At 62.2% G+C, this 24,621-nt stretch overlaps 3 protein-coding genes and 1 long non-coding RNA gene across 10 annotated transcripts in view; 2 read left to right on the top strand and 2 right to left on the bottom strand.

Annotated features, from left to right (window-relative positions):
- Nucleotides 1-19,112, top strand: part of Cpamd8 (C3 and PZP like alpha-2-macroglobulin domain containing 8) — a 69,010-nt gene extending 49,898 nt beyond the window's left edge. Inside the window, exons 29-42 of one of the 6 annotated variants that reach the window (XR_013434222.1) lie at nt 64-138; nt 4,593-4,758; nt 5,768-5,854; nt 5,944-6,080; nt 6,380-6,535; nt 6,606-6,668; nt 7,301-7,518; nt 8,579-8,666; nt 9,578-9,652; nt 10,230-10,335; nt 10,422-10,532; nt 11,185-11,394; nt 12,083-12,228; nt 13,433-14,486. Coding sequence is in view for 4 of the 6 variants with exons in the window: in XM_078037758.1 (XP_077893884.1) it covers nt 64-138; nt 4,593-4,758; nt 5,768-5,854; nt 5,944-6,080; nt 6,380-6,535; nt 6,606-6,668; nt 7,301-7,518; nt 8,579-8,666; nt 9,578-9,652; nt 10,230-10,335; nt 10,422-10,532; nt 11,185-11,394; nt 12,045-12,228; nt 18,089-18,110 (1,698 nt within the window). In the remaining 2 variants the exon portion in view is untranslated. Of the gene's footprint in view, nt 1-63; nt 139-4,592; nt 4,759-5,767; nt 5,855-5,943; nt 6,081-6,379; nt 6,536-6,605; nt 6,669-7,300; nt 7,519-8,578; nt 8,667-9,577; nt 9,653-10,229; nt 10,336-10,421; nt 10,533-11,184; nt 11,395-11,782; nt 12,229-13,432; nt 14,487-18,088 lie in introns of those variants that run through there. The other 5 variants (XM_078037758.1, XM_078037759.1, XM_078037757.1 and 2 more) reach the window with 5 other exon arrangements.
- LOC144374985 (proteinase-activated receptor 4-like) lies at nt 15,518-17,187 on the bottom strand. The gene is made up of 2 exons (XM_078037766.1): nt 17,053-17,187; nt 15,518-16,722 (listed from the first exon to the last, which is right to left on the bottom strand). Exons 1-2 carry the CDS (start codon nt 17,156-17,158, stop codon nt 15,644-15,646), a joined length of 1,185 nt encoding a protein of 394 aa, XP_077893892.1. The 5' UTR covers nt 17,159-17,187; the 3' UTR covers nt 15,518-15,643.
- Nucleotides 19,113-19,779: 667 nt separating the features above from the next.
- On the bottom strand, nt 19,780-21,824 carry F2rl3 (F2R like thrombin or trypsin receptor 3). Of its 2 annotated transcripts, XM_078037765.1 has the most exons (3): nt 21,689-21,824; nt 20,379-21,349; nt 19,780-19,867 (listed from the first exon to the last, which is right to left on the bottom strand). In XM_078037765.1, the coding sequence occupies exons 1-3, from the start codon at nt 21,792-21,794 to the stop codon at nt 19,847-19,849; spliced, it is 1,098 nt and encodes a 365-aa protein (XP_077893891.1). In that variant the 5' UTR covers nt 21,795-21,824; the 3' UTR covers nt 19,780-19,846. The 2 variants fall into 2 exon arrangements, with proteins under 2 accessions (XP_077893891.1, XP_077893890.1); XM_078037764.1 differs by lacking the exon at nt 19,780-19,867 and having other exon boundaries at nt 20,145-21,349.
- Nucleotides 21,825-22,978: 1,154 nt separating this feature from the next.
- LOC110598897 (uncharacterized) lies at nt 22,979-23,541 on the top strand. The gene is made up of 2 exons (XR_002484775.3): nt 22,979-23,113; nt 23,237-23,541. It is a non-coding gene; the product is annotated as an uncharacterized LOC110598897 (long non-coding RNA).
- The last annotated feature ends 1,080 nt before the right edge of the window (nt 23,542-24,621 follow it).

Raw genomic sequence — 24,621 nt, 5'->3', positions numbered from 1 at the left:
ACTCTGGCAGGAGATGGGCTGTCCCCTTTGGGACAGGGGTGAGGCCTGAGCGTCCTCTTGCAGGGTGGGATCCACGGTACAGTCCCGCTGACGGCCTACGTAGTGGCTGCTCTCCTGGAGACTGGCACAGTGTCCGAGGTGAGCCCAGGTGGAATCCTGGGAGACTGGGGGCCAGGGGTGGGGCTGGAGGAACAAGTGGGAGGTCCCCCCCTGCATGGCAGGGTTTATTTTTCCTCATTTCTCTTACTCATGAATGAGGCTCTTTCAAACTTTTCATCCACTGAGAACATCCAACTTCTCAGCCTGAGCAGAAAAGAGATATCTTGTGGTAACCATGGGGGTGAGAATTGTTGGGAAGTATATTAGTTTTTCATCACTATAATGAAACACCTGAGGCAATTAACTTATAAAGAGAAAAGGTTTATTTTGGCTAATGGTTTTGGTGGTTCCAGTCCCTGCCTGGCTGAGTGGATTGAACAACAGACCTTTATTGCTGACAGTTCTAAAGGCTGGGAAGTCCAAGACCAAGGTGCAGGCAGATTCCGTTCTTGGTGATGGTTCTCTTCCTGGGGTGTCTGCCTTTCACTGTGTGCTCACCTGACCTTTCCCTAGTGTATGCACACAGACTGAGAATTCTGGTGACACCAAGGACACTAATCCCATCATGGGGGCCCCACCTTAACGACCTCTTCTCAACCCCTCCTCCTACTATCATCATATTGGGGGTTAGAGCTTCAATATGTGAGTTCCGGGGGACACAAATATTTAATCCATAACATTCCTGTCATCTCTAAAAACCTCCCTTGGAAGTTTAACACTCGTCAAGTCGTCTCTTAAGTGTGTTCTCCTGATGTCCCTTCCTGTGCCTCTGACCGCCACTCCAGGTAGAGGGAGCCACGTGCTGGCTGAAGCACCATAATTGCCCTGACTGCTGGGCCCCTTCCTCTCTTTCTGCCTCCTTCCTTCATTGATTTCCTCTTGTCCCTCAGTGTCCAAAGGGGATTGTTTCCAGGACCCTCCACAGACACCAAAATCCAGGGATGTAAAATCCATGTCCCTTCTACCAAATGGCATAGCGCTGGCGGAGAATCTATGCACATCCTCGTTCATACTTTAAATCATCTCTTTATGACCTATGGCACTTCACGCCGGGCCTATACATCGGTTCTTTGGCATAGATTCAGAATATTTCAAGACCTGTGGCAAACTCAAGTTTTGCTTTTGGGATTTTTTTCCATTTTTTTTTTTTTTTTAATTCCTGGTTGGCTGGATCCATGGATGCAGAATTTGCAAATATGGAGAGCCTGCTGAACTGAGAAAAAGTCCTGGGAGGTAAACTTTTGAGGTCCTGCATGTCTGAAAATACTCTCATCCTGCTTCAACACTTGAGTGACAGTTGGGCTGGGTGTAGAATTCTCTCTCGGCCCTCCCTTTCCTGTAAGACACAGGATTCCATTCTATTCTCTTCTAGTGTCCAGGGTTCTGTGGAGAAGTTGCTTGTCATTCTGAGTACTTTTCCTTTGAATATGGATTTCTCTTTCCCCCGAAACTCGTCAGATCTTCTCGTTGTCCACAGCACTTTGTGCTTCAGGACACATACTGCGAGGTGAGGGTTTTTGGATTTTTTTCACTTTCTCTGCTGGGCATCCAGGGAGCCCTTTTCCATAGGAAATTTACAGGTACTAATAGGATGAAAATAAAAAAGGATCTTTTGGACTGAGGGTGTAGCTCAGTGATCGAGCACTTGCCTAGTTGGGTTGAGACTCTGGGTTCGTCTCCACACTATAAAAGAAATATTGTGAGTAACTAAGAGTCAGCCCTGCTCTCTTGACCTTTCCCTGGTGTGTGCACACAGACTGAGGATTCTGGTGACTCTTCTTATAAGGACACTAATCCCATCATGGGGTTCTACCTTAACGACCCCTTAAGAGTCAGGGAAGAGCTCTCTGAAGATGTGGCATTTCTCCTTCTGATCAAGTAGAAGCCTTCAGAGGGCAGGGGTTTTGTCTCTGATTACCAAGTGTACTCAGGAGGCGGTGCGTTGCCTTGGACAGTCTGTGTCCCATGGATATTTGTGGAATGGAAGAAAAAGTTGAGGCCTACATGATGAGATGGAGCGGCCATGTGGAATGTGAGAGAGGACTGTTTCTCACCAAAGGAGGGATGAGACCGTCCCCAGCCTGTGGTGACTCTGGACATTCCCAGTCCTCACGCAGGCGAGCGCGCCACCACCGGGCCGCAGCCCAGCCCCAGACGCCAGGAGCTTGCGGAGAGGGAGGCTGACATTCCCCAGGGCCGGTCACCACCCGGCCTTGCCCTGGGTCTCCTGGGTCACGTGCTTCCCTGCTGACATTCGGGTGGTCTGCGGACGTGGACCGTCACAGACGGCGGCTCAGACTTGTATCTGTGCCCCCCACCTCCTCCCACCCCCAGGACACCCCGTTTCTCAGAAAAACCTCCTCTGCCTTCCCCAGGTCCTCCCAACCCCGTCCTCCCTGATCTGGGGGTTTCCCCAGGGAAAGGGTGAATTCCCCCCAGGGTCGGGGCCCTGAGCCCCTGAGGCGGCGGAGGCAGGACCTGCTGCCCCAGTGCCGGGACCAGAAGGGGCCCGCAGGGAGGGCGCTCAGGAGTGGCCTTCTGCACATCCCTTGGCTGTGGCCACGTCATTCCAGCGTGTGCCACCAAGGTTACCTCCTCCGTGTCTTCTCCCCTTCTTCTTCTTCTTTTAAATCTTAATGACTTCATTTCTTGTTTTATGTGTTCTTCTTTTTAGCTACACGTGACGGTACAGTGTATTTTGACATATTATACACACACGGGGTGTGACTTCCTATTCCTGTGGTTGTACCCGCGTATTCACATGTGAACACCGGGAAGTCTGTCTGATTCGTTCCACTGTCTTTCCTACTCCCCTCCCCCTCCCCCTCATTCCCCTTTGTCTAATCCAATGAACTTCTGTTCTTCCCTCCATCCCTCTTTTGTGTGTTAGCATTGAACATCGGGGAGAACATTCAGCCTTTTTTTTTTTTTTTTTTGGATTGGCTTATTTCATTTAGCACGAGAGAGTCTCCAGTTTTATCCATTCCAGCAAATGCCACAGTTTCATTCTTTTTTTATGACTTAGTAATATTCCCTCTCTGTGTGTGTGTGTGTGTGTGTGTGTCTTACATTTTTTTAAAGAGAGAGAGAGAGAGAGAGAGAGAGAGAGAGAGAGAGAGAGAGAGAGAGAATTTCAATATTTATTTTTTAGTTCTCGGCGGACACAACATCTTTGTTGGTATGTGGTGCTGAGGATCGAACCCGGGCCGCACGCATGCCAGGCGAGCCCCCTACCGCTTGAGCCACATCCCCAGCCCTCTTACATTTTCTTCATCCATTCATCTGCTGAAGGGTACCTGGGCTGGTTCCATAGCTTAGCTATTGTGTACTGACCCACATTATGTGGCCGTGTCACTGTAGTATGCTGATGTCTGTCTTCTCCTCCTCTGAGGACACTTATCTTTGGGTTTAGGGTCACTTTAAGGCCAGGATGGTTTCATCTCAAGATTTTTAATGATATTTGCAAAGACTTTTCCAAATAAGATCACGCTAGGCCGAGCACTTGCCTAGCGTATGTTTGGTCCTGGGTTCAATCCCCAGCATTGCCCCCCAAAATAGAGGCTACCCAAGTTGGATTACGTTGACAGGTTCCAGGGGACATAGATCTCTTGGGGCACCATCCAACCCACAGCACCTGCACAGGAACCAGATGAGCTTGCCCCCGCCCCCCCTCCCCCCAAAAAGACCTGGTCCCTCTGAGCCTGGCTGTGAACACCTGTTTGTAAATAATGGAGTTTCTTGGCTTAAGGAGCAGCTGGGGCAGGGTGGGTCCTTCCCAGCTCGGTGACATTTTCATAGCATCTTGCCCACGTGGCCTGGGGCAGCTCCCATGTCAGCATCTCTGGACTCGTGGGTCACACCTGGGCTCTGGCTGGTCTGTCCTGCTCCTCCCGGTTCCTCTCTGGGGAGCTAAATCTCACCCCACACCTAGAGGCGATTCCCATGCTTTGTCCTGGTCTAAGGATCAAAGGTTTGGGGACAAGTTCTCTCTGTGACCACAGCAGTTAACTAACGCTGCGTTATCTTAACTCCACGGCTTCTACTGGGGGCCAGCAGAGCGTCTCTGCTCGTTGGCTGAATTGGTTCCTGCTTTAGCCACTCGCTCTTCCTGTGAGTCCATCTTACCGGGAAGCTCCTCTGAACAAGCCTGTCCCTGGTGATGGCTGTGCCCGTGTCTTCCCGCAGGTCATGTTCTAGGGGACGGGAGGAGGTCAGCCGGTTTCTCTGCAGAGGCACCTCTTGATTCGAGGCCTGGAGGGCGCAGAGGGCCTGGGCTGGGGGTCTTAAGGCCAGATGTCTTCCTGAAGCCCTGGCCACGCGTGGACAGGGTTGGCCCTGCCTGCTCCCGGGAGGGTCTCTGCATTGACCTGGCGTATCCCTGAGCATCCCGCCCAGACTCCATTTGGAAAAAGGGGCAAAGGCAGAGAAGGAAGGCGGTGGGGTCTGACAGCAGGGGCTGCAGCCCGAGCTCCCGGTGTCACTGCACTCTGCAGGAGGAGAGGGCCGCCGTTGCCAAAGCAAGACGCTTCCTGGAGTCCAGGGGGCCCCTGGCCACAGATCCCTACAGCCATGCTCTGACCGCCTACGCGCTGACCCTGCTCCGCAGCCCCGCAGCCCCTGAGGCCCTGCGCAGACTCCGCAGCCTCGCCATCACGCAGGGTAGGTGTTCCCTGGCCACCGACCCGGAGGCCACCGTGTGGGACAGCCCACTCTGAGCTCTTGGACGCTCACGTGCAACTCAGGAGGAGTCTTAGCTCACTCTCGATGGCTTTGCGTGTAGAATGGTCCACCCGGGAGCGCGCCAGCCGGCCACTCGGTTAGATGCAGTGTTTCATCCAAGGTTGGGCCTGCCTGAGCGCTTTCTAGGCCTGCGAAATGGGGGATGCTGACCCCCAGGGAGGGCAGTGTGTGTGGGTCTTCGACAGGAGATCCCCCATACTTCCGACCCTGGGCAGGAGGAGGTAGACCCCCATTCTCCCCTTCACTGGTGGGTGAGCCCCGGGAAGGAAGCATTTCCATCTTTGGGGTGTTAGTCCCTCCAAATGCCAAATGATCACCTTTGTGTTCAGAAAGCCCCGGTCACCAAGCCCCCACTTGTCCGGATGCCCCCCACCAAGTCCCTTCCCCCACCCCACTCAGTTATCCCACCCTCAGCCGCAGCCGCTGCCCCCCTTCATCAGCCCAGGAATTGCTTTCAGTCCTTGTGGGAAAAAGAGGCTAAAATGAAGAATTCTAAAGTCAACGGTGGCGTCGTCTATTTAAGACCAAATGCTTAGGATCAGGGGTGAGGGTGGGAAGTTGGGGGGAGGGCTGGTTTCTCTCCAGGTTTGAGGGCCTTGACACCTTGGTTGCCTGGACCCCCAGTGGAAACATCTGGGGCTGCAGCAGTACCCAGCCTGGAGACGGCCATTGATGGGTGATGTCTGCCAGGGCAAGCGGGAGGCAGGCATCGATTAGTGATGTCTGCCCGGGCTGCTCTGTGTTTGAAAATATGAGATGGAACCGTGAGACCCTTCCTGTTCCGGCTGGTTGTCCTTTGGTACCTTCCTCCCACTGAGGTCTAGTCCCCCAGGATCTCTTCTGGATCCCCGGCACACAGATGCTCCTCAGGGGATGTCAGGCTGTGTGCTGGGCGGGTTGTGGCTCCAGACTATCTTTGTCCTTGCAGATGGAGTCACCCACTGGAGCCTGACAGGTCCCCGGGGCGTGGACAAGGACGCATTCCTGAGCTTCGGGGATGGGGTCTCTCGGTCAGGTACTGGCTGTCCCAGCCCCCTGTGCCTCTGGAGCACTGAGACCTGGGAGCCAGTGCTGAAGGAGCCCAGCTGGCCTCTCCCCTTGCAGTGGTCTCAGCAGAGGTGGAAATGACCGCCTACGCCCTGCTGACCTACACCCTCCTGGGTGACGTGGCCGCCGCCCTGCCCGCCGTGAAGTGGCTGTCCCAGCAGCGGAATGCCCTTGGGGGCTTCTCTTCCACTCAGGTGACCTGGGCGGGGGCCAGAGGGGGGACTGGGTCTGGGCAGGGTCACTGCAGGGCTGCAGCCTGGGGGCCGCAGAACCTAACAGTGGGTAGGGGCCAGGGCCAGGCGTTCCTGGACCCTCTGGGAGTGCAGCCCCTGCCTCCATGGGGACACCTACCCAACTCTCCTGGGGTCCCCAGTCCGTGGGTCTGTCACCTGGTTGGGTCATCCCATCCCCGTGGGTGCCCCGTCCTTGGCTAGGCCTCCCTGGAAGGTGCCCGGCCCGCTGTCTCCGGGGGCTAACAGCCATCTCTTCCCAGGACACCTGCGTGGCCCTGCAGGCCCTGGCAGAGTACGCCATCTTGTCCTATGCTGGCGGTGTCAACCTCACTGTCTCCTTGGCCTCCACCAACCTGGACTACCAGGAGACCTTCACGCTGCACAGGGCCAACCGGAAGGTTCTACAGACGGCGGCGGTGCGTGCTCCTGGAGCCGGGTTTGTGTCTTGGCGGGGAGGCGGCGGCCTGACGGCTCCTCTCTCTCCAGATCCCCAGCCTCCCGACCGGGCTGTTCGTGAGCGCCAGGGGAGACGGCTGCTGCCTCCTGCAGGTGAGGCTTGGCGGGCTGGGGCTCCCAGCTGGGCCCAGTCGGGCTGCATGGAGCGGACACTCCAGGGAAGCTGTCGGCCCATGACACTGCAGCCACCGACCAAGAGAAGTGACCACGGGTCCCCTCAGAGGGAGCATCTTTAGCGACCCCTCAGAAACACCCATTTGACCCAATCTGACCACAAGCAGAGCCCGGCCACCCACGGGAGGCCCTGCCCAGGGCACAGGCTGTTCCTCCTGAGTGGCCTCAACAGGGGTGCTCAGGGAGTCCGCCTGGCCCTCGACCCTCAGCCCACCGCCCAGCACTTCCTGGGATTTGGCCCCAAGCTGGGCTGGGGCGGGGAGCCCCGAGTTCTGGCTGGTGGTTGGAAAGCAAGCCGTCTTCCCTGGTGGGAGCACAGACTCCCCAGTGGACAGGAGAACCCCAAAAGAGGCAGCTGGGCCGACAGCTGAGCCCGCACCCACGTCAGCGGTTCCCAGGCTGAGAGGGAAAGGGGTCACGCTTGGAACTGTGGCAGGGTCATTGTCCTAATTTGGGGCATCCCTACCTCCCCCAGCACCCCATTCTCTCCTCCCCCAGGCCACGCCTGTTAGGCAGGGACCGGTCCCTAAGCTTGTCCTTAACACCCCTAGATCGATGTCACCTACCACGTGCCCGACCCCGTGACCAGGCCTGCCTTCCAGCTGCTGGTGCGCCTGGAGGAGCGCGAGGCTGAGGGGCGCCCGCCCCCTGTGCCCGCCTCCTCGGCTGGGGGCCCGCGGGGTGGGGAGCAGCACCTGGCTGACGATGATGACCCCGCGGCTGACCAGCACCACCAGGAGTACAAGGTGACGCTGGAGGTGTGTGCCAGGTAAGGCCGCGTGCCCGGCCCGAGCCGCCCCGCGGGCAGAGGGCTGCCTGTCCCCAGGGGCCTTCTGGCTCCGGCTCCCAGCAGGCCAGTGCTCAGGGACGGTTTCTGACAAGAAAGTAAGTAAAGGAGATATTCTGACTGGACACGGCAGCCCCCAGGGACGACCAGGGCAGGAGGGCTGGGTGGGGACAGCCGTAGGAGGCTGGCACGCTGGTCCCCGCCTGACACCAGAATAAGGGCAGGGAGCCTGGGACCCAGCCACAGTGGACCCTCACCCTCAGAGATGAAGGTGGCCACCCTGAAGGTCGGGAGCCCAGAGGTGGGTGGATGATGAGTGCTGCCATGGCACCCGTGAGCTGCCCAGCACTGCCCCTCCTTAGCCCTCACATGTCCAAGTCCCTGCCGTGGGAGGTTCTGTCTGGTGAGTAGGACCAGGCGGTGGGTCCACTGTGAGACTCGGGATGCAGGCAGGGCAGGGGGTGAAGCTGGACCAGACCCAACAGCCTGGCCCCCAGCCCTGCTGGGGACCCCTTGGTTGCTCCCTGAGACGTGTTAGGAGGGTGCCACTGTGGGCCACCCAGGTAGAGGGCTGGCCTCCCGGCCCCCCAGAGGCTGTGTGCCCGTGGCTCACAGCCTGCCTTCTGTTCTGAACCTCGGCCTCCCCGTCCTTGGCCCCAGCACCTGGCAGGCGACAAGCCCCCAGGGAGCCCAAGCCACGGAAGGAGAGAGCTGGGGAGTGACGGCCTGGGGTCCCCGGCCGAGCAGGCGTGGTCAGGCATCTGGGCTCTTGCTGCCCCCATGAGACACACCCCAAGTCGGGCCCCCAGCTGCTTCCCAGGGTGGGGTGTGGGACAGGCCACGGTCCCCCATGGGGAGACTTGGGTGAGGCCCTTTCCTTGTGGCCGTGGCGTCCAGACTATAAAATGGACTGACAAAGCTGACTGGCCTTACTGTGGCCGGGCCCAAGGCAGACCTCAACAGGACGTCAGCCATGGGCTCCAGGGGACAAGGGGGACCATGAATCCTCCTCAGGTCCCCGCCCCCTCCCCTCTCTGGGAAGGTGGCTGCACACAGGGTCTTCCAACATGGCCGTCCTCGAGGTGCCCCTGCTGTCCGGCTTCCGGGCTGACGTGGAGAGCCTGGAGCAGGTGAGGCGTGCTGCTGGCGGGGGTGGCCAGGGCCGGGTGGGGGGGCTCTGAGCAGGGAGGGGGCAGGGCTGGAGCACCTCAGGCCGCCGTGGCTGGTCGCTCAAGCCGTTGGCACAGTTTTGTGGGCCGTTTCGAATTCTGCTTTAGTTTATTTTGCTCCTCTGGGCAAAGATGGGTCATCGGCCTCCCGAAGGACGGGTGGAGCAGGGAGGGGGCTCTTCCTGGAGGCAGATCCCCCAGGGACCACCTTGACTATTCTGGATGCCGTGGAGGACTGTAGCCAGGGTGCATGGGCTCTGGAGGGGAGGGAGATGGACCAGCGTCCCAGTGTCACGTGGCTGTTTTGCAGGGGAAGAAAGGGGTGGGGAGAGGGCTGTCTTGCCTGAGGCCACAGCTGAGCTCAGGCTGGGGCTTGGGGAAGAGGAGCAAGAAGCCAGCACTGGGGTCCGAGGAGGTCTGCAGTGTGGGAGTGTAAGGCGGGAAGACGGTCCTGGGGAGCCCGGAGAACTGGGTGGGTGACCAGGAGGGGTGGCTCAGGGGACTTGGGTTGGGGGTGGTGTTAGTGAAACACTGAAAAGACCCCGGCCGAGGGGGCAGGTTGCGTGGTAGGTGAGGCAGGGGGAGGTATCAGGGACCCGGGTGGGTCTAGGGCTGAATTAGGGGAGGCCGAGGGACAGGAGGATGGTGCTCTGGGCAGATGTGCTCCGTCTTGAGTCCCCTCTCCGAAGTTCTGAGGGGCTGTCATGTCCTGGAGAGCGTGACCATCATCCCCAGGTCCAGCCAGGCCCACCTAGGCCCTGGCCCACATAGGCCCTGGCCCATGAGGACTTGCTGAATGGCCAGGGGAAGAAGTGACCAGTGAGGGGCAGAGGGTCCTCCAGGATGGACCTGACTTCCCTCTTGCTGGACAGCTGCTCCTTGACAGACACATCGGGGTGAAGAGGTACGAGGTGGCCGGACGCAGGGTCCTCTTCTACTTTGACGAGGTACGGCCAGCTGGGGAGCCAGGCTCGCTGCTGAGGGTGGAGGTTGCCGTGGCTGCCCGCAGCTCTCTGACGGCCCGGAAGCCACACTGGGCGAAGCTGCAGGCAGAGCTGGTGGTGCTGAAGGCTCCGCGCCCCATGGATGGATGGGTCCTGGTGGAAAATCGGGGAGGGAAGCAGCAGAACATTGTTCTTTGATAAAAAGGAGTGAAGCCCTGGCCCACGCTGTGGGAAAGAAACCAGACACCAAGGCCACTCACGGAGGAGTCTGTTGACATGAAATGTCCAGAACAAGAGAACCACAGAGATCCCGATTAGTGGCTGCCAGGGGCTGGGGGAGGGGAACAGGTAGTGACGGCTGATAGGGAGGGCTCCCTCTGGGAGGCAGAAGTGTTCCGCGACTGTGCAGCCTGGTGAACGCACTCCGTGTCACACACACCCGTGCACGCGCACACAAGAGAGGGAGGGGTCTGAAGGCAGCTTCAACTTTTCCCCAGGAAGGACCCACGCTCAGGCATCACAGAGCAGCCCCCTGGGCCGGTGGTCCAGCAGGGCCTGAGCCTGCCTGCTGTCCCCGCAGATCCCCAGCCAGTGCCTGACGTGCGTGAAGTTCCAGGCGCTCCGTGAGTACGTCGTGGGCAGGACCTCGGCGCTGCCCGTCTCGGTGTACGACTACTACGAGCCAGGTAGGCCAGCGCCGCCCGCACCCGCCCGCACCCGCAGCCTGGCCCTTCTCCCGGCCTCTCTTAACCCGCCGTCCCCCGCCCCGCAGCCTTCCAGGCCACGCGCTTCTACAACGTCAGCGCGCGCAGCCCACTTGCCCGGGAGCTGTGCGCGGGCCCCGCGTGCAACGAGGTGGAGCGCGCCCCAGCCCAGAGTCGCGGTGAGTCGCGAGGCCACTGTCGCCCACCACGGACCTCCTACCACCCCGCCCCACCCCCGCGGGCTCCAGGAAGGGCGTCTTCCTGAGATCAGAGAAAGAAGGGGTCGCCAGATGTAGCAGGGGACTGCACAGTAGAGCTGTGGAGCCCGTGCTGCGGGGCAGCGGAGCCGACGGGGCTGAGCTGGGCGGGGCTGCCTTGTGGAGGGGCGTGGCTTGGGGTGAGAGCGAAAGGGCGGGGCGGGGCGTGAAAGAGCACGGTGCGAGAGTGTGGGGGGGGGGGCAGAACCGAGTGGCCGACGCCCACCGAGTGCCTTTGTCACCTTTCTCACCCACAGCCTGTAGGTTTTCGTGCGTGGCGTAGGGAGGCCTCAGCAAAAGGCTGAGTTGAGCTGAGTCTCTTAGGACAGTTATTTAAAAATTTCCAAACAGCTTGGGATGGGTTTGGACCGTTTTTAACTTAAGCATTTTTTAAAATGTTTAAGTGCCAGGCAAATACCTGCCTGAAACCCGACCGTGTCAGGGCTCGGGTCTCCCACCGTCGGCTCCCTTCCACCCTGTGGGAGGAGTGGTCCTGGCCCCAGGCCTGGAAGTCAGTGCGGACAAGGTCTGGGTTGGGTCCACCGTGCCTAGCAGACCCTACCTCGTCCCCCAGGCTGGTCCCCGGGCGAGCTGGGCCCCGCGGTGGCCCCTGAGGAGGGGGCGGCGATTGCACGCTGCGGCTGCGCTCGCGACTGTGGCGCCCACGCGGACCCCGTGTGCGGCTCGGATGGCGTGGTCTACACCAGCGCCTGCCACCTGCAGGAAGCCGCCTGCCGCCGGCGCGCGCACCTGGAACCCGTGCCCCCGGGTCTCTGTGCCCTCGGTGAGGACTCCACTGCAGCCTGGAATTGGGGGCCCTACCTTGTGCCCCAAGCTGTGGGCATCGACCTCTTCTTTCTTACCACCTTCCCCCTGTTCTCCAGCCCTGGCCCCTTCATCTTCCTGCTCCCGTCTCCCCTCTCCGCCTGCCTGTGCCGCCCCTGCCCGGTCCTTGCCTGCTGCTCACCCACCCGCTGTGCTCCTGGTTAGCCTCCGCCCTCCTGTCTCCCCACACCTCCCTCCTACTTCCCCGCGTTTTTGTGCAGCTCTTTCTGGGTCTCCCCCGGCCTCACTCCACCTTGGTGACCTCTCACAGGTTCCCCGGGCTCAGGCTCCCTCGCCTCTCCCACCTCTCCTCCCCCCATCTCCATCTTTCTGTCTTTTGATTCCAGGTGGATGACCTTGTCCCTTGGCTGGCTGGCTGCCATGCCATCTCTGTTTGCACCCTGCTCTCTGTCTTGCTAAGTCTCTCCCACCTTCATCTCACCTTGGAGTCCTTCTGCACTCCTTCCCCATGTCTGCCCCTGGGTGTCCCCTCTTCTCTGGTCTGGGGCCTTCTCCTCCCCCTCTGTCACTCTGGGCTCAGCATGTACCTCCTCCTCTCCCTCACCCTGTGTCCCTCTGGACCGCCAGCAATCCCGTCCCTTCCTGCAGCACCTCCTGGACCAGGCCCCCCCTCCCTTCCAGAGCAGCAGCCACCAGCCTCTGCGTCCCACTCCGACGATGACGACCCAGCCCTCCTGGGCCCTGGACACGCACAGCAGGGCAAGAGGCTGAGCGCAGATGGCCTCGAAGCCCTGCGCTGGACCCCCGAGCCTGAGGGGGAGGCAGAGGGCAGGTGAGCACTGGGCCCACCTCCACTGCCCCTGCAGGCAGTAGAGGGACCTCATACAGGGTCACCCCACAAGTTTCTGGGGATAGTGGAGGGGATCCATCTCCTCTAAACTCCACCTGCTCAACATACATCGGACGCCAGCCCCGTGTTCCAAGTGAGGTGGGGGAAGAAGGGCTGCGGGTGGCCGCGGCTCCAGGGCTGCAGGCTCAGCTGGGCTGGCTTCCGGTACCAGGAACCTCTGGGTGCGGGTGACAGAAAACTCCACCCAGAAGAGGCTTCCGTTTCCAGTTCAGAGGCTGAGTTCTGTGGTAGACACTTGCCTAGCACGCCTAAGGAGACTTTGTGGTTCCATTTAAGATTTCATTTACATACATATATATATATATTTTTTTGGGGGGGTCCTATAAAAGGGATACTGGGACCTAATGGGTTTAATATGATTCTTGGGAGGCCCATCAGTATTTGTTTATCTCCGCTCTGTGTCCTCTGTTCAACTAGTCAGATATACCTTTTTGAATTTTCATTTTAACTTAGTTTTGATTTTAGCATTAGGATTTTTTTTGTAGGGCCAGAGGTGTCCCTCTGTGGCCGAGCACCTGCCTAGTGTGCCCGAGACCCCTCCCTAGTGTGCCCGAGACCCCTCCCTAGTGTGCCCGAGACCCTGGGTGTGATCACTGGCAGCACACACGAGGGGTGGGGCCGGGCAGCTCTGGGAATCCTAATGCACGTCCTGGAGCTTTTCTCCGTCTACTTAGCATTACTATTGGGTTCACTTCACCTCAAACACAGAAAGTCTGAAGTCACTTACGTCCATTATGTGTCCATCTGTGCTTCCTGACCATCTTTATACTAATGCACAGTTTTAAACTTTCCCTAAGTGGCTACTTTCCGGTTCTCTCCAGGACCTTAGGAGAGGTGGGGTCTTTTGGTTTGCTTTTGAGGGAGGGGGTTCATAGCTCGAGCTGCGCATGGTAACACAGGCCTGTAGGCTCAGCTGCCGGGGAGGCTGAGGCAGGAGGATGGCTTGAGCCCAGGAGCTGGAGGCTGCTTTGGCGGACATAGTGAGACCCCATCTCAAAAAAAAAAAAAAAAAAAAAAATGAGGAAGCGACAGGAGGGAGCCTCCTGGGGCAGGTGCAGGAAGGGGACAGGGCTGTGCCCCAGGAGCCTGGCAGCCCCTAGGGAGTGTCTCCTTCTCTCCTGGACAGCCAGAGCGGTTTCTCTTCCTAACGGCCACCACACTCGAAGCAGGATGGCGCCATCTGCCTGCCTGGTCCCTGTCACCCGTGACTCTGCCTAGCGGGGGTCCGCCCCAGCCCCCTGTAACCCTGCCTCCAGTCTGGTGGACAGAATGACGGAACCTGCCCGCCCTAGGATGGGGAGTCCTGAGCATGGTAGGGGACGGCTGGAGTGGCTGGGGTCCCCGAGCTCCCGGCCTCCACAGCGGCAGGTGGACATCCGGGTGCCCACTCCCAGCTCTGGGCTGGGGCCACAGCCTGATATTCTGCTCCTGGGAGAAGCGACGTCCAGGGAGGTGTCGTGGCCCCCGAGGCTTCTTCTGAGAAGACGCAGCTGACCAGAGGAGGGAGACAGCGTCACTGTCCCTCGTCTGTGGCCTTGGAACTCCACGAGACACCTTCCCCACACACAGAGCCCTGGACTCTCTCTGGGCTCTCAGGCCGCTGAGACCAGGACCTCGGGCTGTGCCAGGACGATGGCTTCCCTGCCCCCCCGGCTCTGGCCCAGGGCGTCTTCCAAGTGCACCTGGACGGCAGGGGGCCCTGCGGGAAGACCGGCTCCTGGCAAAGGCACTTTGCTCTGCTCCCGGGGCTGGGGGACCTGGGGCCTCCACAGCCCATGTCCCAGCCCCTGGCCTTTAGGGGTCGGTTCCTCTCCCAGCAGCTCTGGGGGACCCTGCCCCAGGGAGGAGGCTGCGTGTTCAGAGCTGCCTGCCTTCTGGGACCCTCCGCCGCCCCAGCCTTGCCCGTCCCATCTTGTTGCTCCTGGTGGCCTTGGGGTGCCCGTTCCTGTCCCCCGTGGGCCTTTTCAAGATGGTATTTATTTCCGCCAGCATTTCCCTGGTTTAAGGGGGTAGCACAGACCCCTCCCTGGCTCTGAGGCTCCGGCCTGGGGGTCCCCACCTCTCAGTGCCGGCTGCTCCTGCCAGCCCTCGAGGGACAGGCCAGCAGACTTCATCCCCAGGCCGAGCCCTGTCCCCCCCTCTGTAGGGCTTGTTGATAAAAATAAAAGCTGATTTCCAGACTCACGGCCGTCCTCAGCCTCCTGCAGGAAGTGGGAGCCTGGGGACACACAGCGGGTGCAGCTCTTCACACCCAGGGCCCCGCAGCTGGCCACTCAGAGAAGAGTGGCCAGGTGATGGCCAGGGGCCCTGGGCCTGGCCTTCCAGAGTGGGCGTGTGGGGGAGGGTCCTGGGGTCTAACACGTGCCCCAGGATCCTCACAGATGGACGTGCGGTTGGAAGAAATGGTAAAGCTGTGAGGGTCACCCTAGCTCCCCAGTGGGGACATCTTGGACACTTCAGTGCATGGCCTTAGGTGTGCACCCGAGGCCAGCGGCCCAAAGCCGAGTTGGTCAGACAGACCCAGTGGGGAGCCCAGCGATGGACTGGCCTGTCCCTGACAGGCACCGTGTGGCCCCTGGTCCTCCAGGCAGCTCAGAGCAGGCTGTGGCTGGCAGCCCTGGCCCCGGCCGCCAAGCACACGTCCACCCTCCCGTCATCCCACTCTGCCCTGGTGAGGTCAGCATCAGGGAAGAGAGAAGTCAGACCACTGGGCGGAGGTCTCCAGGAGCCACGGCGACAGCGGGAGGCTGACCTTGCTGGGGTGGACTTGGGGAGCAAGGGTGCACCCCACTCTGATGGTTCGGGGAGTATCCTCGTCCCCACCTCCCAGGGGACCACCTCACCTGGTGACGGCAGTGTCACACCACAGAGCTGAGCTGGGAAGTTGGCTGGGCTGGGAGTCTGCACTTAGTCTCACCCTGTGTCCCCAGGCCGCTGTGAAAGGCACCAAGTGGCTTAAATCAACAGATTTACTGTCTCCCTTCTGGAGGCCGGAACCCAAGCCCAGGGTGTCCCCGAGCCTGGCCCCTCCAGAGGGTGAGGGCGGCCTGCCCAAGGCCCTCTCCTGCTTCGACGGCCACGTCACTCCAGCCTGCCTCCTTTGTCACAGGGCTTCTCCCTGGGTCTCTGTGTCCTCTCCCCTTTATGGAAGGACACCAGCCACTGGGCGGAGGGCCCAGCTCTCCTCCAACGCAGCCTCATCATAACTAAGGACAGTTACACTGACTTTATTTCCAAGTGAGGTCATGCTCCGAGGTTCTGGGAGGGACATGGGTTTGAGGGGACACCCTGGCTCCCCAAGGTGGCCCCTTCCCCCTTGGCCACCCTCCTGAGGGTGTCACGGGACTGAAGAGGAGCAGGTGCCCGACCCGGAGCTGCCCATCTCCCTGGAGGCCCTGGAGGCCTTGGTGGCCCCTGGCGGCTGGCAGCAGAGCCCCTCCCGCACCTTGTCCCTGAACTCCAGGGACACGTAGTAGTAGATGAAGGGGTCCACGCAGCTGTTGAGCGTGCTGAGGGCCAGGCTGGGCACGTAGGCGGCGTAGAGGTCGCCCCAGGCGTCCGGGCTGGGGTTGGAGTAGTGCAGCAGGAGCAGCGTGTTGCTGGGCGCGAAGAAGGCCACGGCCGAGGCCAGCACCAGGGCGGTCAGCCGCAGCGCGTGGCTGTAGCGCTGGCCGCCGGCCGCCAGCGTGCGCAGGGTGGCCCCGTAGCACAGCAGCATGACCAGCAGCGGCAGGAAGCAGCCCAGCAGGGCCAGGCAGGTGAAGGCCGGCCGCCAGTGGGAGACCTGGGCGTCCAGGGGCAGCGCGTCGTGGCAGAGCACGCGGTCGGAGCCCGCCAGCCGGAAGGTCTGCTGCTGCAGGGTCAGGGGCAGCGCCAGGGCGGCCGCCATGAGCCAGGCGGCCGCACAGAGCCCGGCGGTCAGGCGCTGGCCGCGCAGGCTGAGGGCCCGCAGGGGGTGCACCACGGCCAGGTAGCGGTCCACACTGATGGCGGCCAGCAGCAGCACAGAGCCATACATGTGGCCGTAGAGGGTGGCCATGGCCAGGCGGCAGGCGACTTCGCCGAATGGCCAGCGCTGGCCCCACAGGTGGTAGGCGAGGTGCGGTGGCAGCACCAGAGCCAGCAGCAGGTCGGCAGTGGCCAGGTTCATGAGCAGCACCGTGGAGGGCAGCCGCGGCACCCGCGTGGCCAGCACCCAGAGCGCCAGGCCATTGGCGGGCAGCCCCACCATCAGGACCAGCCCGTAGAGCGCGGGCACCAGCCTGGTGGGCACCCAGCCCAGCAGCAGCTCCCGGGAGCGCTCTGTGAGCTCCAGCGCATCGCTGTCGTTGGCGCAGGGCTGGCCCGGGAAGCTGCGCAGGTGAGGCTGGTCCGGCTCCGCCTCCCCGGGCCTGGGCAAGGGCCCCAGCGTGCCCTCTGGGGAGAGAGGTCACGCCGTCAGCCGGGACTCCCACCTCCCCGACTCCAGGGAGGGAGGGGCGCGGGTGCCCGAGGGGTCCCTCAGCCCAGACCCCCACTGGCCCCTGGGTGCCAGAACGTCCCAGCCCCAGCCCCCAGGGTCCCCTGGGAGGGCAGGATAAAGCTGGACAATTCTGAACAGCGCCCAGCCTGGCGGGGCCAAGGCCAGCGTAGAGGGTGGCCTTGGGCCGATAGTGCCCCCACGATCCCCATCTCCCCCCCGGCTCTGGGGACCCAGCTCCATCTCTGCGGGACGCCCTCTCCTCACCCGGGGTCCAGGTGGCTCACCGTCACCTCCTTCTGTGCTCCGCCTCTCATCGTAGATGCCGGGGGTCTGGCTGTCGCCCACCAGGCCGAGCCCCAGCACCAGGGGCCACAGCAGCAGCCCCCGCATGCTCCCGCAGGTCGGCTCCGGCTCCGAGTGCTGCCTGCCTCCTGGCTTCCTGCCTCGCACCCACCCCCACTGCTTCCCGAGCAGGGAGCGGCGAGGCCCACGGGGGATAAACAGGACACCAAGGCGCCCCCAGCACCCTGGAGCCCACGGCCCAGCTGCTCCCGGGAGCCTGTGGGAGGCGTGGGAGTCCTCAGGGCTGGGCTGGGGCACTCACGGGTGCTGGGCCAGCGAGACAGAGGGGGACCCCGGCCGAGCACCTGCCTAGTGTGCCCGAGACCCCTCCCTAGTGTGCCCGAGTCCCCTCCGTAGTGTGCCCGAGACCCCTCCCTAGTGTGCCCAAGTCCCCTCCCTAGTGTGCCCGAGACCCCTCCCTAGTGTGCCCGAGACCCTGGGTGTGATCACTGGCAGCACACACGAGGGGTGGGGCCGGGCAGCTCTGGGAATCCTAATGCACGTCCTGGAGCTTTTCTCCGTCTACTTAGCATTACTATTGGGTTCACTTCACCTCAAACACAGAAAGTCTGAAGTCACTTACGTCCATTATGTGTCCATCTGTGCTTCCTGACCATCTTTATACTAATGCACAGTTTTAAACTTTCCCTAAGTGGCTACTTTCCGGTTCTCTCCAGGACCTTAGGAGAGGTGGGGTCTTTTGGTTTGCTTTTGAGGGAGGGGGTTCATAGCTCGAGCTGCGCATGGTAACACAGGCCTGTAGGCTCAGCTGCCGGGGAGGCTGAGGCAGGAGGATGGCTTGAGCCCAGGAGCTGGAGGCTGCTTTGGCGGACATAGTGAGACCCCATCTCAAAAAAAAAAAAAAAAAAAATGAGGAAGCCACAGGAGGGAGCCTCCTGGGGCAGGTGCAGGAAGGGACAGGGCTGTGCCCCAGGAGCCTGGCAGCCCCTAGGGAGTGTCTCCTTCTCTCCTGGACAGCCAGAGCGGTTTCTCTTCCTAACGGCCACCACACTCGAAGCAGGATGGCGCCATCTGCCTGCCTGGTCCCTGTCACCCGTGACTCTGCCTCCAGTCTGGTGGACAGAATGACGGAACCTGCCCGCCCTAGGATGGGGAGTCCTGAGCATGGTAGGGGACGGCTGGAGTGGCTGGGGTCCCCGAGCTCCCGGCCTCCACAGCGGCAGGTGGACATCCGGGTGCCCACTCCCAGCTCTGGGCTGGGGCCACAGCCTGATATTCTGCTCCTGGGAGAAGGGACGTCCAGGGAGGTGTCGTGGCCCCCGAGGCTTCTTCTGAGAAGACGCAGCTGACCAGAGCAGGGAGACAGCGTCACTGTCCCTCGTCTGTGGCCTTGGAACTCCACGAGACACCTTCCCCCACACAGAGCCCTGGACTCTCTCTGGGCTCTCAGGCCGCTGAGACCCTAGACCAGGACCTCGGGCTGTGCCAGGACGATGGCTTCCCTGCCCCCCCAGCTCTGGCCCAGGACGTCTTCCAAGTGCACCTGGACGGCAGGGGGCCCTGCGGGAAGACCGGCTCCTGGCAAAGGCACTTTGCTCTGCTCCCGGGGCTGGGGGACCTGGGGCCTCCACAGCCCATGTCCCAGCCCCTGGCCTTTAGGGGTCGGTTCCTCTCCCAGCAGCTCTGGGGGACCCTGCCCCAGGGAGGAGGCTGCGTGTTCAGAGCTGCCTGCCTTCTGGGACCCTCCGCCGCCCCAGCCTTGCCCGTCCCATCTTGTTGCTCCTGGTGGCCTTGGGGTGCCCGTTCCTGTCCCCCGTGGGCCTTTTCAAGATGGTATTTATTTCCGCCAGCATTTCCCTGGTTTAAGGGGGTAGCACAGACCCCTCCCTGGCTCTGAGGCTCCGGCCTGGGGGTCCCCACCTCTCAGTGCCGGCTGCTCCTGCCAGCCCTCGAGGGACAGGCCAGCAGACTTCATCCCCAGGCCGAGCCCTGTCCCCCCCTCTGTAGGGCTTGTTGATAAAAATAAAAGCTGATTTCCAGACTCACGGCCGTCCTCAGCCTCCTGCAGGAAGTGGGAGCCTGGGGACACACAGCGGGTACAGCTCTTCACATCCAGGGCCCCGCAGCTGGCCACTCAGAGCAGAGTGGCCAGGTGATGGCCAGGGGCCCTGGGCCTGGCCTTCCAGAGTGGGCGTGTGGGGGAGGGTCCTGGGGTCTAACGCGTGCCCCAGGATCCTCACAGATGGACGTGCGGTTGGAAGAAATGGTAAAGCTGTGAGGGTCACCCCAGCTCCCCTGTGGGGACATCTTGGAGCACTTCAGTGCATGGCCTTAGGCGTGCACCCGAGGCCAGCGGCCCAAAGCCGGGCTGGTCAGACAGACACAGTGGGGAGCCCAGCGATGGACTGGCCTGTCCCTGACAGGCACCGTGTGGCCCCTGGTCCTCCAGGCAGCTCAGAGCAGGCTGTGGCTGGCAGCCCTGGCCCCGGCCGCCAAGCACACGTCCACCCTCCCGTCATCCCACTCTGCCCTGGTGAGGTCAGCGTCAGGGAAGAGAGAAGTCAGACCACTGGGCGGAGGTCTCCAGGAGCCACGGCGATGCCGGGAGGCTGACCTTGCTGGGGTGGACTTGGGGAGCAAGGGTGCACCCCACTCTGATGGTTCGGGGAGTATCCTCGTCCCCCCCTCACAGGGGACCACCTCACCTGGTGACGGCAGTGTCACACCACAGAGCTGAGCTGGGAAGTTGGCTGGGCCGGGAGTCTGCACTTAGCCTCACCCTGTGTCCCCGGGCCGCTGTGAAAGGCACCAAGTGGCTTAAATCAACAGATTTACTGTCTCCCTTCTGGAGGCCGGAACCCAAGCCCAGGGTGTCCCCGAGCCTGGCCCCTCCAGAGGGTGAGGGCGGCCTGCCCAAGGCCCTCTCCTGCTTCGACGGCCACGTCACTCCAGCCTGCCTCCTTTGTCACAGGGCTTCTCCCTGGGTCTCTGTGTCCTCTCCCCTTTATGGAAGGACACCAGCCACTGGGCGGAGGGCCCAGCTCTCCTCCAACGCAGCCTCATCATAACTAAGGACAGTTACACTGACTTTATTTCCAAGTGAGGTCATGCTCCGAGGTTCTGGGAGGGACATGGGTTTGGGGGACACCCTGCTCTCCCCAAGGTGGCCCCTTCCCCCTTGGCCACCCTCCTGAGGGTGTCACGGGACTGAAGAGGAGCGGGTGCCCGACCCGGAACTGCCCACCTCCCCGGAGGCCTTGGAGGCCTTGGTGGCTCCTGGCGGCTGGCAGCAGAGCCCCTCCCGCACCTTGTCCCTGAACTCCAGGGACACGTAGTAGTAGATGAAGGGGTCCACGCAGCTGTTGAGCGTGCTGAGGGCCAGGCTGGGCACGTAGGCGGCGTAGAGGTCGCCCCAGGCGTCCGGGCTGGGGTTGGAGTAGTGCAGCAGGAGCAGCGTGTTGCTGGGCGCGAAGAAGGCCACGGCCGAGGCCAGCACCAGGGCGGTCAGCCGCAGCGCGTGGCCGTAGCGCTGGCCGCCGGCCGCCAGCGTGCACAGGGTGGCCCCGTAGCACAGCAGCATGACCAGCAGCGGCAGGAAGCAGCCCAGCAGGGCCAGGCAGGTGAAGGCCGGCCGCCAGTGGGAGGCCTGGGCGCCCAGGGGCAGCGCGTCGTGGCAGAGCACGCGGTCGGAGCCCGCCAGCCGGAAGGTCTGCTGCTGCAGGGTCAGGGGCAGCGCCAGGGCGGCCGCCATGAGCCAGGCGGCCGCACAGAGCCCGGCGGTCAGGCGCTGGCCGCGCAGGCTGCGGGCCCGCAGGGGGTGCACCAGGGCCAGGTAGCGGTCCACGCTGATGGCGGCCAGCAGCAGCACAGAGCCATACATGTGGCCGTAGAGGGCGGCCGTGGCTAGGCGGCAGGCGACTTCGCCGAATGGCCAGCGCTGGCCCCGCAGGCGGTAGGTGAGGTGCGGCGGCAGCACCAGAGCCAGCAGCAGGTCGGCAGCGGCCAGGTTCATGAGCAGCACCGTGGAGGGCAGCCGCGGCACCCGCGTGGCCAGCACCCAGAGCGCCAGGCCATTGGCGGGCAGCCCCACCATCAGGACCAGCCCGTAGAGCGCGGGCACCAGCCTGGTGGGCACCCAGCCCAGCAGCAGCTCCCGGGAGCGCTCTGGGAGCTCCAGCGCATCGCTGTCGTTGGCGCAGGGCTGGCCCGGGAAGCTGCGCAGGTGAGGCTGGTCCGGCTCCGCCTTCCCGGGCCTGGGCAAGGGCCCCAGCGTGCCCTCTGGGGAGAGAGGTCACGCCGTCAGCCGGGACTCCCACCTCCCCGACTCCAGGGAGGGAGGGGGCGCGAGTGCCCGAGGGGTCCCTCAGCCCGGACCCCCACTGGCCCCTGGGGCCGTGGGTGCCAGAACGTCCCAGCCCCAGCCCCCAGGGTCCCCTGGGAGGGCAGGATAAAGCTGGACAATTCTGAACAGCGCCCAGCCTGGCGGGTCAAGGCCAGCGTAGAGGGTGGCCTTGGGCCGATAGTGCCCCCACGATCCCCATCTCCCCCCTCGGCTCTGGGGACCCAGCTCCATCTCTGCGGGACGCCCTCTCCTCACCCGGGGTCCAGGTGGCTCACCGTCACCTCCTTCTGTGCTCGAGCCCTCGTCGTAGATGCCGGGGGTCTGGCTGTCGCCCACCAGGCCGAGCCCCAGCACCAGGGGCCACAGCAGCAGCCCCCGCATGCTCCCGCAGGTCGGCTCCGGCTCCGAGTGCTGCCTGCCTCCTGGCTTCCTGCCTCGCACCCACCCCCACTGCTTCCGGAGCGTGGATCCGGCCGCCCCCGAGCCCACGGCCCAGCTGCTCCCGGGAGCCTGTGGGAGGCGTGGGAGTCCTCAGGGCCGGGCTGGGGCACTCCCGGGTGCTGGGCCAGTGAGACGGAGGGGGACCCGGCCGCAGCCCCCACCCAAGCTGTCCAGCCCAGGAAGCATCTGCGGGCCGAGTGGCTACATCCTGCTGGCCAGTCACGTCCACAGCTCCTGTTAGATGGCAGTCTGGCCTGCCACATCCCTGCCCCATCAGGGCACTCAGTCCTTCCTGAGGCCACCCCCATTTCCTGTCTGTGGTGGGAGGACAAGAGCCCAGCCTCCCTGCTGGGTCAGAGATCAAAAGCAGGTGAGTAACCCCCTCCCCAGAGCACCCCAAGTCCTCTTGGGGACTGCTCCAGCTTGTCCCTGCCTCCCCAGGGTGTCCCACTCCTCCTCTGCAGGGTCAAGGTGAAGGGCCGCAGGGGGAGCCCTCTTGTGAGGGTCGGGTCTGCTGAAAGTGATCGAGGGACCCCAGCGAGGCCACCTCTGCCATGGGGGCCCTGGTCAGGGCTCCTTGGCGGCCCTGGGCCTGGTTCTTAAAGCCCCTCTGCTGCTTCCTGCCCCTCCCTCCGACTGGGACCCCAGGTGTGACTCTGGTTGACTTTTGAGGGAGAGGGACCTTGTCACCCTTCCAGGGTCCCCTCCCCTCCCTTCCAGCCCCCACATCCCTGCTTCTGGCGCTCTGTGGGGACACTATGCACTACCCCATGGGCACCCTCTGTGCACATGAAAAGCAGGCTCGGGTGGGTGACGGCACTCGGCGGTGTCCCTGCCACACAGACACCTCCCCCTGTCCTCGTGGGGGAGCCCCACACTGGGGTCAGGGCTGGGCCCTGTGGTCAGGGCTGGGCCGCTGTGGTGGGGTGCAGGTCTGGCAGCAGGAGGGGCACCAGGGCCGGCTGGCGTCCGGGAGGACGAAGTCAACTGGAGAGGGCGAGGGGTCCGCTCGGCCACTTCCTTCGTCACCAGAGTCCTAATCTAGCCACACATGCAAGGAAGGAGGGATCAGCCAGGAAGTGACCATGCAGAGTCCTGGACAGAGCCAGCCTCCGAGCCTGAGAGGGGACTGAGGCTGAGAGCTGCGGTGGGGTCAAGGGACTCCGCACCAGCACCCAGTTGTCCCTCAGCCCATGCCTGTGTCTCCTGGCAACGGAGATGGGGGCAGGCATCCTCCACAAGCAGAAGAGGAGCCAAGTGTGAGCAGCACCAGGAACACCCAGGGGGCACCGGGGGGGGGGCGCCCCGTGTCACTGGGCAGGGCAGGAAAGGGGGGTCTGGCAATTATACTTTGAAATCGTGACTCACGCGCCCTGACTCAGTTCCTGTCCAGGAATTCAGGCGAGATGCTCACGCTCAGGAAGACGTCTGGCCCGCGATGCTCACGGCAGCCCTGGGAAGGGGGGCCGGGATGTGCCCGGCAACAGCCCCTCCATGGGACGACGCTGTGACAGCACCAGCAGAGCCCCTGTGAGGACATGTGACATCCCCATTCCTGTCGGGCGGTGTCCTGGCCCCTCTCCTTGGGGAGAGAGCTGGGGCCTGCTTTTCTCCGACTGGTTCTTTGTACTTTGGAATTTCCCACGTCCTGTGTTACTTGCCATAAAAACTGACATTATTTTTAAAATGCCGACTATTAGCCTTGAAAAGGGAGGATCTGTAACATGGAGGGACTTGAGGACGTGATGCTGGGTGACAGAAGCCACAAAAAGACACACACTGCCCACTCCACCCTGTGAGGTCCTGGAGCTGTCAAGTTCAGACAGAAAGTGGAGGGGCGGGGCGGGACCGGGCTGAGGCTTCCCTGGGGACAGTTTTATCGGATAGGGGCACTCTGGAGATGGTGGTGACAGCGCAGGACATTGTGATTGTGCTCAGGGCCCTAGTGGCACACTGAAAAATGGTCACAATGGTAAATTTATATGATATTGATTTATCTATATTGTACCTGTTTTTTAAAAATATTTTTTTAAACAAAATTTGGCAAAGAGACCCAGGCCTTGTCTAGATTTCTTCATCTTCCGGTTCTTTGGGACCCCTGGAAGGCCCAGGGACTGTCCCCGAGCACCTCCTCTGCTGCCTCACTGGAGGTGGATGAGTTGGGTGGGCACCCCCAGGCCTGCCACCCCCTCCCCTGTCCCTAGTGGGCCTCACCCTGTGGAGGAGCACATGAACCCCTGAGCCTGGCCCGAGAACAGGGTGCCTGCCCATCCCCTGGGGCCAAATGTCACGCCCAGTGTCACTCCGACAGCTCAGGGAGTCAGGGCCTGGGGTCTGGCCCAGCCAGCCCTGGACGCCTGCCCTTCCTCTCCAGGCCCACAGACCGCCCGCCCGCCCCATCTGCTCTGGGTCTCACGGGGCTGTGACCCAGGCGTCCGCAGGGCTGCGTCTTCCTCTGTAGCTGGTGGCAGTTTGGGTCCAGGTGGTGGGTGGTCGGAGCTCTCACAGGACCCCTGCTGCACCGCCCCTCTCCAGACACTGTTGGGTGATGACCGAATCACATCACTGTCAGCATGCCGGTCAGACCCCGCCCTCTGAGGGCAGGGACTTCTCGGAGCATGTCCTCTGGTCCCTGTAGCACTTCTGACTGCTGAGGCCTGGACACCTAAATGACATGGGCTGGGGACAGGACCACTTCAGCCAGGTTGACCAGCCTGCCCAGCAGCCCTGACCCTCTGGGGTGCACGCCCAGGGCACTCTGCCTGGG

This window comes from Ictidomys tridecemlineatus, chromosome 2, assembly GCF_052094955.1.
Source record: "Ictidomys tridecemlineatus isolate mIctTri1 chromosome 2, mIctTri1.hap1, whole genome shotgun sequence".
NCBI lineage: Eukaryota > Metazoa > Chordata > Mammalia > Rodentia > Sciuridae > Ictidomys > Ictidomys tridecemlineatus.
The sequence above is the reverse complement of the archived record's forward strand: the minus strand, read 5'-3'. Positions and strand labels throughout refer to the sequence as shown.

Bases quoted from the DNA above. Each gene is read 5' to 3' on its own strand.
- F2rl3 (XM_078037764.1), bottom strand. From the start codon at position 21,794: ATGCGGGGGCTGCTGCTGTGGCCCCTGGTGCTGGGGCTCGGCCTGGTG. The intron at 21,350-21,688 runs GTGAGCCACCTG...CTCTCTCCCCAG, and splicing joins GAGCACAGAAGGAGGTGACG to AGGGCACGCTGGGGCCCTTG.
- LOC144374985 (XM_078037766.1), bottom strand. From the start codon at position 17,158: ATGCGGGGGCTGCTGCTGTGGCCCCTGGTGCTGGGGCTCGGCCTGGTG. The intron at 16,723-17,052 runs GTGAGCCACCTG...CTCTCTCCCCAG, and splicing joins GAGCACAGAAGGAGGTGACG to AGGGCACGCTGGGGCCCTTG.